Source organism: Ictalurus furcatus, chromosome 25, assembly GCF_023375685.1.
Source record: "Ictalurus furcatus strain D&B chromosome 25, Billie_1.0, whole genome shotgun sequence".
Lineage (NCBI taxonomy): Eukaryota > Metazoa > Chordata > Actinopteri > Siluriformes > Ictaluridae > Ictalurus > Ictalurus furcatus.
Window position 1 is genome coordinate 4426557 of NC_071279.1, and position 16523 is coordinate 4443079.

At 40.1% G+C, this 16523-nt stretch overlaps 1 protein-coding gene across 1 annotated transcript in view; it reads right to left on the reverse strand.

Annotated features, from left to right (window-relative positions):
* Window positions 1-2016, reverse strand: part of fut8b (fucosyltransferase 8b (alpha (1,6) fucosyltransferase)) — a 61107-nt gene extending 59091 nt beyond the window's left edge. Inside the window, exon 1 of the mRNA XM_053613757.1 lies at window positions 612-2016. Coding sequence (XP_053469732.1) covers window positions 612-823 — 212 coding nt within the window. The 5' untranslated portion in view covers window positions 824-2016. The remainder of the gene's footprint in view (window positions 1-611) is intronic.
* Window positions 2017-16523: the final 14507 nt, after the last annotated feature.

The following is a 16523-nucleotide window of genomic DNA, read 5'->3' on the forward strand; positions in this document are numbered from 1 at the left end:
TATGACAAGAAGATTGCTCAGAATTGGAAACACTGGACCTCATTTATGAATGTTTTATCAACGTTGTGTGAACAGATTTAAAACAATGTCTAAGTGTTGATATGGCAAGGTTTTCTGTGAGGAAGGAGTCTCCAGTGTCAGTGCTTTGTAACAGTCAGAGGTAAAGCTGGTGCTTTAAGTCTTCCACCACAGGAAATTCTTCAGTACAGAACACAGAGTTTGTGTTCAGCAGATTAGATGACAGGCTGCATGTTTTGTTTTATTAAATTCAAGAGAGAAAAGAAGAGCCTGTTGAGGGAATGACTCTTTCCAGCTATAAACAAATAAAATGTACCATTGATAATGTAAATAAAAATTGTTTACATTGGTAAAATGCTTTGTGTTTTATTACTTAATTAATATGTGGAATTTTGGTTATAACTAAAGTCACAGGTTCATAAATCTGATTATGGATTTGTTTTTGTAATCAATCATACATACACAGCATTTATGTAGGATCACTTTAGAAAGTACAAAATCTACATAAGAGTTACAATGTATCACAACCCCGCACTCCAAAATAAACCCCCACAAAATGACACACATACACACACAGAAACACACACTCTTACCTTAGAGCCTGCGCCATACGCCGCAGCTCATGGTTCTGCTGTTTGAGGCGCTCAAGTTTGGTGAGGATGTTGGCGAGCTCTCGTCGTGTGTGTGTCGTTTCATGTGTGTGTTGGCTCTCACGCACCAGGTGGCCACCCATAAAGAAGAGCAGCATCGCCCAGGCCAACAGCACCAATGCCACCCAGCGCCAGGACGTTGTCCACAACCGCATGTTGTCCCTTGTCCACGAACAATTTAATCACAACACTAAGACATAACGGAGGAGTCAGGGATGGGGGTGTTTTGCTATTTTGTGGTTTGCTTGTTTGTCCATCCACATCCACTCTAATCAGCTAACGGGGCAAGTTAGCTTTGAGAGCAATTTTTTTTTCTTTTTATGTTGCCTGCTTGTCTGTTCCTGTACACTTTAATCACAGTGAGGATGACAAGAAAGAAGTCAATTCGAGAAAGCAAAGTGTTGGTTTTGTTGCCATTTGTTTATTGGTTCATTCATCCAAATTTGTCTGCTTCAGTTACCATGTGGACATCATGGAGGAAATAAATAAGGAGGTTAGGAAAGAGTAACTGCTATGAGGCAGCCATTTTTCTTGTTATTAAGCTCCATCCCTGATTCGGCTACATCACTCTCTCCTCTCCTCTCCTCTCCTCTCCACCAGTAGCTGGTGTGTGCTGGGCGTTCTGGCGCACTATGGCTGCCGTCGCATCATCCAGGTAGATGCTACACACTGGTGATGGTTGAGGAGATTTTCCCCCCCATACAATGTAAAAAGACTTTGAGTGCCTAGAAAAGCGTTATATAAAACTAAGCAATTATTATAAATTATTATTATTAATAGGGACATCTCAGAGGACATACAGTAGGCTAGGGATGAGTCATGCTCATAATTTTCTCTTGTTGTTCTTTTGTCCCACGAATTTGATCACCATTGGGACAACAGATGTAAATGGGGTTAATATTTCGTTCATTATGTTTTATTATTATCATTATTTAGTATTATGTTGTTTGCTCTTATTTATTAATTTATTTTTTTTTACCAACATGGGGATATCATGGAAAAAATAAAGTTGATTAGGGAAAAATCATGCTTCGACATGAATCTGCACCCACTTGGTCATGTTTATTCATGTTAATCAATCATGGAGGAAGTGGGATATGTCATTGGTTGTCCAGTGTGTTGGGTTTTGCTATTCATCCATGTCCACTTTAATTACCTGATTGATATCATGCATGCAATGGATATTTGTTGTTTTTTTGTTCTTTATTGTTTTTTGTGAGTCACAGTATCTCTTATTTAGATGCAAGTGTCTCAGTTTCTTGCTTGTCTGTCCTCCACTGATATGATGGTCTTGGCATGGGACACCATGATGCCACTGAGAAGGAGATAAAGCAGATTAGGGAAGAGGAAGTGTTAGCTTTAGCTGTTTTGGGTTTATTTGTATTTGGATTGTCCATCTGTGTCCACTTTAATCAGCATGGGACACTAGAGCATCAAGGGCGAGTCAGGGAGGGGCCGATGCTGTGACGTGCTGATTTTTTGTTGTTTTGTCCAGCAGATTTGTGTTGCGAGATTATTGCTGTTTAGTTGTCCATTAAATGGCTAAAGCAGATGAGAGCACCAGGTGTGGAGATGGAGATTGTCTGCTTTTAAAGGGAGCTGTGTCAATCTCGTCTGCGCTTCCTTTCTTCTCGGCTCACTTGCACACTTTGGTTCCAATCAGTGTCTCCTGAGTGGAGAGATGCTGCATCTCTGAGTTATAATTCCTGTCCAAACACAGAGTGAGGCAGAATGTGTTATTAATGAAGGACAAATCATGCAATAAATACAAGTTCACTGAATGATCACCTTTCACCATTTCTCCATCTCGCAATTTTGTTCTTCCTCTGTATCATCTCTCTCTTACTCTCCTTTACCATGTCTCTCCTTTCTTTCTTTCTTTCTCTACATCAGTCCTTGCCTTCTCTCTCTACTGTACTGCTTTCTCTCACCACCCTCTCTCTCCCTATCCCCCTGTTTTTTCTGTCCTGCTTTCTCTCTTCTTATTTCACTCTTTTGCTTTCCTCCTTCAATCTTCCCCTCTATACTGATTCATCTGTCTCAGCACATACACACACACACACACACACACACACACACACAAACACACACAAACACACATACACACACACACACACAGAGTCAGGACAGTGAGAGTTCCTGCTGACTCGTATTGTGTCTCAGTGGGATGAGCTGTCAGTCCGCACACTGAGTGTCTCTACCTCACTGCTGTCTCAGCACACACAGATGGAGCTGCGCAAACACACACACACGCACACGGTGCTAAGATGTCCATTTTATATACTGTTGTATACTGTTATTGTTTCTTTACAGATGTTTCATTTGTGATTAATTATTATTATTATTATTATTATTATTATCATTATTATTATTATTATTACTACTACTATTATTATTATTGTTGTTGTTTTCACAGACTGTTATTTGCCTGATTTACAAACTTCTGTAACCTGAGTCTTGACAAAAACACACTTAGGGTGAGCATAAAAAGAGAAGAGAAAGAAGAAAATGAAAGAAGCACAGAGCGATATAGTGGAGGTGAATGGAGACTGGTCAAGAGAGAGAGAGAGAGAGATAGAGAGAGAGAGAGAGAGAGAGAGAGAGAGAGACGCTGTGATGCTGTGTCAATGTTGTTCTGTCACATAAATAATGCTCCACTACACTGTATTGAGTTGAACTAAGGCAGACAAGGAAAAACTGAAAAAAGACACAGTGAGCAAATGAAACCGAGCAAATGAGAGAAAGGGGGATAGTGAAAAAGAAAGGAGGGGGGTATCAGAATGAGATACAGTCAGAAAGAGAGATGGCCTGCTTTGATCTGCTGTGATTGGATGTTAATGAGCCATCACTTTTCATTAGTATAGAAAGAGAAAGATGGTTAGACTGAAGCTTCTCGGATAATGAGACGAGAAGAGACTCTTAAAAAAAACAAGAAAAAAAAACCGAGAGATAGTGGGGATAAAGGAGTTGATGGAGGGGGAAAAGGAAAAGAGGACTTCTCTGCAGAACTGTCTCGGTTTCCTTTCCTGTATACATCATATTCAGTTTGTCTGCTAGTGATTACAGCTCTCATTTACATTTACATGAACATCACTCATTTGGCACACACACTTTTATCCAAAATGATTTGTAATTGAGGCTGAATCCACTCCAAGCACAGGGATGAGCAAGTTCAGGGTTGAGGGTCTTAATCAAGACACAACAGTGGCTATCTTGAAAGAAGGGGGATTTCAGTTTCTTCACACTGAACAGATTTAGTGTAAAGCCATCCACCCATCCATTTTTCATACCACTTATCCTACACAAGCTTGCGTGGAGCCTGGAGCCTATGCCAGGGAACTCAGGGCACAAAGCAGGGGCACACCCTGGACGGGGTACCAACCCATCGCAGGGCACATTCACACACACACAGTCACACACACATTCACACACTACGGAGAATTTGGAAATGCCTAAATGAAATGAAAACTATAACATCTTTAAACAAAGATTACCATCACATTTGCAGATTTTTGAGTCTGATTTCAGATTCGCTATTCATAATCTATTTATTATGTTATAATCTCATCACTGTACTTACATACGATTATATATTGTGTGCGGCTTGACAGAGTGTGCTAGTTTACGTCTACACTTTTGTAGAGATTGAGAAGTCGAGCATTAGGTCTAGAATACTACACACCTGCTGTGGGGCAACACTCTATAACCATAACCCCCTCAGAAAATATGAACAAGCAGTGGCTCGCTACACACACCTGCACTTTCCCTGCAATCAGCAATCACCTCATCTCTCTCTACCACAGGCTGAAAGGATTACTGTACTCTTGAGCGACTTTCGCTTCATCCCCACCATTCCTCAGTTCTGGGATGTGACAGATGGCGAGGGACCTTGAGGCTCTTAAGGCTTGTGTGTTTTGCCAAGGCAGTCATGTTGAGGTGTGTTCTCCAGCTCTGGACTAGCCTACCTTGTTGTTATGCAGTTTGCCAATTTACCAATTTTAGCCCCTGGATTATGTGTGTTGTTGTACATTCATATTTCACCCCACTTAAAGGTGTATATTGATGGAATGGTAATATTTGCCTGGTACAGATCTGACACTGTGCTCCAATTACAAGGCAGATCCATAGCTAAGTAGGCGGCATTTTCGGGCAGCATGTGCACACTCCTGAGCTAAAGCCTGTCCAATTGAAAAGTTCGCTGCTGTCTGAGTTTGTCTATTTTGAGCACATTTAAGAGCTAGCATCCTTTTTGATTTAGGGTGGTTTCACAACTGGCTCGTTTGGAGCACTTGTTTCTGATCCTGGTGCGTTTTCTCCCTTGATTCAGATCATTTAGACGTACATGAGCACGGCAATCACGCTTGGAAAACGCTCCGATTCAAAACAATCAGTCTGCAACCACCTGAACGAGTTTCAGATTGCAAACGAACTCTGGAGTGGTGAGAAAGCAATCTGACCAACGAACCAACCTGTATAGCAATGTATGATGGGAACTGCATTACGTAAAAAGCGGGTTTGTTTTGCTAATGACTCGCAATACGAATTGCAGTTTAACTTGGACCAAAGACGAGGTAAAATGCCTCACTGAAATTGCATAAAAACACTGAGGTTTACAATGTGTTTAGTGAGCTTCTCAATGAGATGAGCTTTAATCGCTCCATGGAACAGTGCTGCGAAAATCCCCAAAACGAAACAGTACATTTAAGTTAGAGATTCACTTCGCAGGACTGAGAGATCTGGAGATGAAAAAGACAAATTGGCCCGAAACATGAAACATCGATTCCCACTCAAACTGATAAATAATAATAAATACAGCTAAAAAGAAGGCCACAATAAGCTTGTGGAGCTGCTGTCCATCCATGACCACTAGGAGCCGAACCTCGCAACATAAACAGACGCGCTCTGACCAACGAGAGCACAGTTTACTCACATGTGACTTGCACAAACACATTTTGGTTCGCTTTGAAATGTTGCCTTGTGAAAGCGAACCGAGCCGAGGAGAAAATACAACATTGTAACAATTTAAGTCATGTTTAGTAAAAAACACCCTTAGACAGCTCCATAAGTTGGTTCACAGGACGAGAGTTTCATGGACGTTTGAAAAAACATGACCGGGTTAAACTATCATTACAACTGAGATGTACATTTACAAATCTAACTGAATCACTTGTCTTGTAATTAGTTAACAGGCCTATTTTTAGATTGTAGTTCTGTAGTTAAAATGTCTGTGGCAGCCTACAAAAACCCTTCAAGTGGTCAAATTTGGATATTATCTACTATATATAGCTTTGAAAACTATGTAAGCATATATAGCATTCACAACTTCGAACATTTAAAAGTGAAACGGGAGAAAATCCTCTTTAAAAATTCCAAATCCTACTCCAAATCCAACAAAAGAAGCCCCGCCTACTTCATCATTTACTTATGGAAAAACAATATCACTGACACACTGTAAAGAATAATACGTTTACAACGGAAAATGAGTTGTCCCGTCAGTCAACTGCATTATCCTTATCAGTCTCGGTCTCATCACCTGAGGTAAAAGGTCACTCACGACATTTAAAGATAAGCCTCATCTCGACTGATTTGTTCTCTCAGTTCTGTCGTGTTGACTGAATTTCTCGTTATTAATGATGCTGCCATCTGTAAACAATGTGTAAGTCCTGTGTAAGCGTATGGCGTGTAGCATGTGGCGTCCAACAGCTTGAGTATTCTGCATGTGAGAAAATCAATGTTATTGATAAATGCTGCTATCAATGTCAGTGCACACGGACAAGATGCTTACACACTCATTAGAAACGCATTGTTAAAGTAGTGTGATACCGATTCCTTAGAAATTCAGTCAGACACGTTGAATATAGATGTAAATCTGGGCAAAACCATTCTGTCCCTGTGCTTTAGGTTTTTATACAAGTTGACATTTCTCTGGAATTTGCATTGTCTTCAAAGAAAGCACATCATAAAAATAATAAAACAGTGACTCAGATGAGCCCAGCATTATGACTGCAGACTGTGTGTGTGTGCATGTGTGTGTTCTCTGCTAATAGAGTTGCATGCAGTGGGGCTCAAGCTCACTGAAAGCAAACAGAAGCTCATGAAAGATTCAACCACATTCTGATCTCACTGTGCTGTTCCTGCTAAACACACTGTGCTGGTGCTCACACACACACACACACACACATACACACACAAGCGCACGCTCCATATACTGTACAGAGACTGTCTATACACAAACACCCACAACCCTCGGTGGTGTACACAGCTTTTTCAACTTGCTAACTTGAGAGAGAAATGTTCAGCTCACACTGAGTGTGTTCACGTGTGTTAAAGCAGTGACTCCGCCCCAAATGAGAGCCAAACATTTACTGTTCAGAATTTCATTTGATAGAAACGAGAAAATCGAGGAAATGCGAAGAAAATGCCAAGGCTGCCACACCTGTCTAGTATATACAGTATATTGAGCTTATTTCCTGTCTTAAAAAGATATAGTTGAGGTCATACGTTTACATACGCCTTGCAGAATCCGCAAAATGTTCATTAAAAAAACAAAGAGGAATCATAAAAATTGCATTTAGTTGTTTTCTTTACTGTAGTACTGTCCTGAGTAAGCTATTTCACATAACAGATGTTTACATATAGTCCACAAGACACAATAATAACATTTAAGTTTACATACATACATTTAAGTTTACATAATTTTACATATGCTTGATTGTTAATCCTGTGTGGTGTTACCTGGATGATCGACGACATGATGTGTTTATGTTTTGTGTTCATGAGTCCCTTGTTTGTCCTGAGCAGTTAAACTGCCCATCCAACTGGTCCTGGCTTTTCCAGCTGATCTGACCCATTTCCAACACTTGCCATATGATGTTCAGATCCATCTTTTCACACTGAGGACGACTGAGAGACTCGTACACTATTAAACTATTACAAAAGGTACAAACGTTCACTGATGCTCAAGAAGGGAACACACTACTGAATATTACGGGGGTGTAAAATTTTGAACAGGATGATCGGTGTAAATTATTATTATTTTGTCTTCAGGGAAACATGTAAATATCTTATGTAGCTTCTGAAGGGCGGTACTAAATGAAAAAAATAAGATATTTAAACAAACATGTAATCAGTACAGTACTGTGTATGGAGACTGTGCAACATGCACAGTTAAAGACAGTAAAGACAGTGGTAAAGACAGTGATTGTGATATTAGAATTATATTCCTGATTACCATCACATTTGCAGATTGTTTAGTCTGATTACAGATTTGCTATTCATAATCTATTTATTATGTTATAATCTCATCACTGTATTTATATACGATTACATAAGATTACATTGTGTGCGGCTTTACACTGAGTCGAGCATTAGGTTTAGAATATTCCTGTTTAAAAACATAAAGCATGGGGACAGAATTCCTGTCTAATTATGCATTCTTTCCCGGTTGTTCTTCCTTGGATCACTTTTGGTAGGTACTAACCACTGTATACTGAGAACACCCCACAAGACCTAGTCGTCTAGCTATGACAATTTGTCACTCAGATCCTTACGCTTGCCCATTTTTCCTGCTTCCAACACACCACCTTTGAGGACTGATTGCTCACTTCCTGCCTAATATATCTCACCCCTTGACGTGCCATTAAAACGAGATAATCAGTGTTATTCACTTCACCTGTCAGTGTCGGTGTGTATTAAAAAACAATACATTGATATTTTTTGTCACAATCCATTACGCTCTTCTGTGTATCACCAAGAGGAACATCAGAAACATAATGTACATCATGTATTTTAGTTTGTTTGATTGTTTGTTTTCATCTTGCACTTTGTGTATCTTGGTTTGAATTGTTCTAGTTTTTGCCTTGCACACTTTATTTAATAGGTTCCTCTTGACTTCCCCTATTGAACAATAACGTCCACCCTACTTTGGATGTTATTGAAGTTATAAACAGAGCTTGGTAGAAATAATGGGATCTGCTCACGAAAAGTTTCTTTCTCTGTCTTGGAAATCAGGAAAAATGGATGTCTCATTTCATGCAGGATGGAGCATCTAGGGGGTTTCACTTTCTCAGATCGAAAAGCACTAAAAGGCCTCTGGAATATCACAACCATCAGCAGAATTTTGGTACACACACACACACACACACAAAGCTAATAAAGGCTGTGTGAAACCAGGACGGAACAGGAACTGAGTAGAGATTTTTGAACCTGTGAAGAAACACGTTCAAACTCACTACTGGGGCCAATTTACTATAAATAACGTCTGTACAAATGAAAGGTGTGACAGTATTCTTCAATGATGGCATAATGTGATTAATGTTTAGCATTTAAAAATCACGGCAAACATATTTAGAGAACACGAAGCCGACTATATAAAAATACAACAAAATTAGAGAATGTTATATCTATAGACTGCTAAGTGCTGTGAATATCCATCCATCCATTTTCCATACAGCTTATCCTACACAGGGTCGCAGGGAGCCTGGAGCTATACCAGGGAACTCAGGGCACAAGGCAGGGGACACCCTGGAGAGGGTGCCAACCCATCGCAGAGCACAATCACACACTCACACACACATTCACACACTACGGACAATTTAGAGATGCCAATCAGCCTAGAACACATGTCTTTGGACTGGGGGAGGAAACCGAAGTACCGGGAGGAAACCCAGGAAACACGGGGAGAACGTGCACAAAGGGTGAAGGCGAGCTGTGAATATGATGGCTTGAGATTTTGGAGTATGACAAAATTTAAATCAATAACCCATCACGGTATATTTCTTTTGAAATCAATTAAAGTTCAGTTGCTGTGATTTTTGGATATGTTAAAACCAATTAAAAGACAATCTTTAGTCTCATGACCTTTAGCTAAAGTAAGGGGTTAGGAAACTGGGAGGAAAATCCATGCAAACATAAGGAGAACATGTGAAACTCCACACAGACAGCAACCCAAGCCCATGACCTAGTAAACCAATGCAGCAACATGTCACCTAGTATATTTCACAGTGTAATTCAGGTTAATATATCGGATACCATGCTCTGGACAAACTGGAATCCGTCTGTTTACTCAGGAGCCCTCAGGAATGACATACAGTCCTTTTTTGGGGTTGATTTTTGATATAAGGTTATCCCCAAAGTCTCCATTCATAACACTTTTTAGCAAAATGTCTTCCAAAATTTTTCATACTTAGTTTCTATAAGATTTTTTTTTCTTCCAGATAGCCTTTAAGAATACCTTTGAGAAAAGAAGAACGTATTGAACTCATTCTCATGGTTGGATCAGGAAGCTGTCACAAGGTTGCGATGGACTTTAACAGGAAACATGGCAAGCACATCACACACACACACACACACACACACACACACACAACACTGTTGCCAAACTTATTAACAAATTCAAAAAGATTGGAAGTGTTAATGAATATCCACTGACAAACGCACAACTGACGTGGTGCTGGCAAACATTGGACACCCTGTATATTTTATATATACAGTATCTCACAAAGTGAGTACACCCCTCACATTTTTGTAAATATTTGATTATATCTTTTCATGTGACAACACTGAAGAAAATATAGTGCTATGATGTAAAGTAGTGAGTGTACAGCTTGTGTAACAGTGTAAATTTGTTGTCCCCTCAAAATAACTCAACACACGGAAATTAATGTCTAAACTGCTGGCAACAAAAGTGAGTACATCCCTAAGTGAAAATGTCCAGATTGGGCCCAAAGTGTCAATAGTGTCAAAAGTGTGGCTACCATTATTTTCCAGCACTGCCTAAATTCTTTTGGGCATGGAGTTCACCAGAGCTTCACAGGTTGCCACTGGAGTCCTCTTCCACTCCTCCATGACGACATCATGGAGCTGGTGGATGTTAGAGACCTTGTGCACCTCCACCTTCCGTTTGAGGATGCTCCACAGATGCTCAATAGGGTTTAGGTCTGGAGACATGCTTGGCCAGTCCATCGCCTTCACCCTCAGCTTCTTTAGCAAGGCAAAAGTTGTTATCATGCTGGAATACTGCCCTGTGGCCCAGTCTCCGAAGGAAGGGGATCATGCTGTACACTCACTACTTTACATTGTAGCATTAGTAGTCATTTCTTCAGTGTTGTCACATGAAAAGATATAATCAAATATTTACAAAAATGTGAGGGTTGTACTCACTTTGTGAGATACTGTATATATACGCTTTATATAATCAAATCACAGACTTGAGAAGAAGTTTAATTGTCTTTAAAAGCAGAAAATTACTTTGATCCATTCAAATCCATGATTATACCAGAAATCTGTAGTATCATTGCAGCTGTAGTGCAAAGTAAGATCTCATTTACATAAAGGAAAAAAATATGTCCCTTATATGAAAAAATGATGCTTGTTCTATTTTTAGCTATACACCATAGGATCCTCACACACACACACACACACACACACACACACACACATGTCTCCAGCTGTTCTTTTGGAACAGGAAGCTTCTAATTAGAACAACAGGACATTGCATTGGTAGCTTGCTAGTGTAAAAGTGCCACTCACATTCACTTATTAGTTCTATCTCTCTCACTTTCTCTCTGAGTGTGTGTTTCATCCTGCTGCATTAAACTGTCCTCACATTCCTACAGGGTCAAGGTGAGAGTGTTTACCAGCAGGAGGGAGCAGGTGTAAGAGGAATCGAACACACACAAGCATACACACACACAACCCGTTCTGTAAATGTGACACAGTAAAGCCTGACATTACACTGTATAGCACACACTATTATCTTTGTGTTAACTGTAATGCGCTTATACAGGGTTTTACAGTAATCACCAAGTGGTGGCTCGTGTGGGTGGGGGTGGTGATGGGGGGGGGGTAATCCGTTATAGATATACACACTAGAAAAGTTTTCATGCAGGAAAGGAGAAAATTTTACTCTCATTCTTCCTAAAACAGATAAACATCAGCTTTCCCAAAGCGCAAATGTGTTTCTGCAAAACCCTACATACTGTACACACACACACACACACACACACACACACACCAGTTTCTACCACAATGGGCTTGACCATGCTGTTTGAACAATTTTTCATTTTTTTTGTAAAGTGTTAGATTTAATTTTTTTTTTCATTTTATTTTCTATCGAGGGCGAAAAAGTTCCTCTTTCGGCAGACAAATTTAAACTTTTGACCAATTTTATCTCAGTCAGAATACACTGGTAGATTTAATTGTGTACATTAATGAACTCAAACTGTTCGCACCTCCAGGGTTGGGGGTTCAAATTCTGCCTCTGCCCTGTGTGCGAGGAGTTTGTATGTTCTCCACATGCTTCGGGGGTTTCCTCCGGGTACTCCGGTTTCCTCTCCGCATAACATTTATTTTCACATACTCATTAAATCTTTCCTTCTTATGCTCATTAGAGAAACTGAGCTGAGAATGCAAAACTTGATGCTGAGCTCAGTATTATTCCACTTCTAGTACATTTTTTAAACAGGTCTCGTTCACTAAACACAATGAGTAAAAATGAGAAATCCAAACAAGGAGATATGAGGAGACAAAGTGACAAGAAACCAGAGGTCTGAGATATTTTCAGCACCAAAATATTCCTCATGAGCCACAAACTAAGCCATGATTCGAAAATAACACCATGATGTAAGGTGCAGGTACTCAACATTGGTCCTGGAGTAACCCCTGTCCTGTCCTGCACATTTTAATGTTTTCCCTACTTTAACACACCCACACCTCAACCCTTTCAAAGGGAGCTCAACTTTGCGTGAGCTTCACCCTGTGGGAAGCGCCCTCATGTGTGACCGGCATCTGAAGCTTGTGTAACATCATGCCTATTAATAGGCCTGCCGTGATCAGGTGATGTGGCAAGAAAGCATGTCGCATGATATAAAACGGCACCTGTGAACCTCTATTATCTAAAGCAAACACGCAATTCACAGGCATGCCCCAGTATGACAAAGCTACGCACCGTCTCGTTCCCTTATCTGGTAACAGGGTCGTAACACAGACGTTCCTTTTCAAAGTGAACTCAATGTTGCATGAGCTTCACGCTGTGGGACACGAGTACACACATCATACAGAGGGTACGGCCTGTTCAAAAGATTCGAGGTCGAGGGTCACTGCAAGACACCCATGCCTGGGGTGGAATGTATATCCAGGCTGTAATATGGAATGAATGTGTGTGGCGTAGACCACCCAGTCACAGCACACACATCCTGTAAGGGTACCCCTTTGGAAAAAGCCTTCAAGGAGGTGACAAGCCCCCCCACTTTGTGGAATGAGCCCCATCCAGGGTGTCCCCCACCTCATGACCCAAGTTCCCTGGGATGGGCTCCAGGTTCCCTTGTGCAGGATAAGCGGTATGGAAATGGATGGATGGATGGAACTCAAAACATTGTCTATTTACCTTGGCAGAAGACGACGCTGTATCTTTCGAACAAGAAAATCGAGAAGAAATATTAATAATATGCAATAAGGGAAGTGGGTGAGGCTTTCTAGACATGTCAGTTAATACTGGAATGTTCAAAACGCTTATGCATCTGTCAGTCACTCTATATTCATATGTTGCTCAGCTCATCTGGCAGTGGTACAGTGGTTAAGACATTGGGCGTTTGATCGGAGAGTCATGATTTCAAACCCCAACACCACCATGCAGCCGTAATTGAGCCCTTGAGCAAGGCCCTTAACTCTCAACTGCTCAGATGTATAAATGAAAAAAATGTGTCGCTCTGGATAACGGTGTCTGCCAAATATTAGGGAAAAAAAAAAATAAGACTGGTATTTTTGAGTGATAATTCATACTAGAATAATCCGTAGTTAATAATCAGTGTGTAAAGGTTGATAGATCTGCTCATTATTTACCCAGACAGTGGCAAAACGTGTGAGGATTAGGCAAGAATGAAAACAGGATCAGCCACGAAAACAATTATTTTATTTTTTTTCAATTTTGTGTCCCTTAACAGGACAACAAGATGTAAAATTCCTTAATACTATACTTTAAGTGGAATAACCATAATAATAAGCTGTGAGTTTAAGGGATTAGATTGTATTACGGGGCAATTACAATAAAACTGTGTAGTAAGTTTTCTATCTCTGCAGAATAATCCAGTTAGTGTACTGCGTTTCAACTTTAGATGTAGAAAGACGTTCAGCACAGTACACAAAACTTTCTGCCAAAAGTCCTTCATGAGCCGTCCAAATTAATGAAGCTGCAAAAAGAAAGCAATATTTTAAGTGTTTACCGTCTACACATGTGGCGTGGCTATTAAGTCGGGTTGAGTCTATTTGTCAAATTAGCAGAGCTTTTGAAATGAATTAGACTTTAATTCCTTGCCCACTTCATAAAACTTTAATCTAAAAGCAACACACACTCGTAAACTTGCATAGTTTCTATAAAGCTATTGGTAATCACCACTAATGCGATATTGTGTGGATTTTAATTAACACGCTGCTACTGCAGGGAGGCAAACTTGACCTTATTCTCCTCTGACATTAGTAGACCACAAGCACTTTGGGAGAGAGAGAGAGAGAGAGAGAGAGAGAGAGAGCGAAAGTGTGTGTGTGTGTGTGTGTGTGCGTGTGTGTGTGTTCCCTGTCTCTGCTGTAATGAGCTGCAGTGACAGGTGACCTTTCTCTGTAGTGAGGCTGGAGGCGCAGCGTGATTCACAGATGCCGCCTCTTCAGATTTTATAGCAATACTATTGTAACATTTATTTTCACATCCTCAATAAATCTTTCCTTCACATGTTCATTACAGAAACTGAGCTGAGCATGCAACTATTGATGCTGAGTTCAGTATTATTCCACTTCTAGTAAAAGTTTTAAACAGGTCTTTTTCACTAAACACAATGAGTAAAAAGAGAAAACCAAACGAGGAGATATGAGGAGACAACGTGACAAGAAACCCGAGGTCTGACATATTTTCAGCATCAAAACATTCCTCATGAGCCAGAAAATAAGCCCTGAATCAAAAATAACACCATGATGCAACCATGGTCCTGGAGTAACCCCTGTCCTGTCCTGCACATTTGAGTGCTTTCCCAGCTTTAACACGCTCACACTTCAACTGTTTATATATCTGATTAAATAACTCAGGTGTATTTAGGAGCAGGAAAACACTAGAATGTGCCGCAAAGGGGATACTCCGGGACAGGGAATCTGTGACGTAAGGACAAGGTGACAATTTTCAGTTTCAGTTTCAGACAAAATACACTTTTACAGCTAACACTCTGACCCAAAGGGTAGAATTGATATCTAGTTAGCATTTACTAGAACATCAGCCATTTTAAGGAAATGTCCTGTAAATAATTTATGTTTTTTTGTGATCATAGCGCACACACAAAAAAAATCGAATAAAATAAACAGGATGGAGGCATTGGACATTTTTAAAATCTGTGGTGCAAAACGGTGCAAATAGAAAAAGGGTTGGGTTTGAATGAATACATTATTAGGGGTATGTTCAGGTGCGCTGCTGTGACAGCCATTCAAATCAGCTCGTCTCATGCCCTTTAAGAACCGAGTCTATGCGGTGAACCACAGTGCCATTTTCATAATGACATCCGATTGCATTTACAGATTTCAAATAAATTTCAGTGTCTGAGAAAACCAGCTGGCTGATATAACTTACAGCAAACATATTCTTTGTCTTTGTCGGTAGAATTTTGTTCATATTTTAGTGGCAATGTCATAAATACTGCACATTTTTACTTTGGATGCCAAAAGTAAGTCCAAAATCCACTATCACTTAAGCACATGCAAGGGAGTAAATACAGATACAGGTATCAGGCCAATTCATAGATTAAAAGGCACTAAAGATAAAACATGTAGAAAGTCGCTGATGAATATCGACAGAATGATACGTACATCTCGCAGTCACAAGCTATACTGTGCAGCCTAGAACTGCAATTAGAACAACATGTCAAATATATTCAGTAATTTGTTTCCAAAAGAAATGTCAAAGCTTCACTTGGGCCTAAGCATAAAGAGTTATAAAGAGGTCATAGAGAGAGAAACACTTTATGCCAGTGGAGCCGAGGAGGTCTCCTCTGCTGCCAACAAGTCTGGTCCTTTCAGACATCAAATGACTTCAATGTCAGCTGGTACAGTACACAGTGAAACGAAACAGCATTCTTCCAGGACTACGGTGCTCCATAAAACAACACACTAACCACATGAGACGACACAGAACTAAATAAGACCTACACATTTCTACACAAAGTGCACGTGCAAACGTGTGCAAACACCACAGGACAGTACAGTAACTACTAAAACAGGACAATGGGCACAGTAAGTGACAGTGTAGCGCTGAACAGTACACAGATCTAGTGTGAGCGTGTCAGATATAACATGTAGTGCAAAAGAATAACAGTATAATAATAATGCTGGGAATGTAAATATAACATACTATGACATAGTATTCAGCAAAAGAGTTTATACCAGTTATAACAGTTATTGGACAAAGCATTTACTGCAGTTACATGCGACCTTGTTGTGAACTTGACCGGTTTAGATCAATTCCAAAATCTAATCAGTTCCTTTGCTGGTTCCAATGATAATTCCATACAAATCGTACAATCATTCAACCACTTGTTCTTGTGATATCTTGCTAAAGAACGGATGGATGGAAGGACAGACAGACAGATGGACAACATGTAGCCGCCACCTTCTCATGTCGGAGGTATAAAAAAATGACACTTTAATTGAGAAATTGCTACTGGTGTCCTAAAGTACCAATACTGTTGATTGTTAGATATAAACATGTAACCTACATGTGTTTTTAGATGAATAGCTGTAAGTTTTTTCCCCCTCATCTCATCTCATCTCACCTCAGTGCTTTTGATTGTTTAAACACTGAGCAAAGTGTCATTTCTTCAGTGT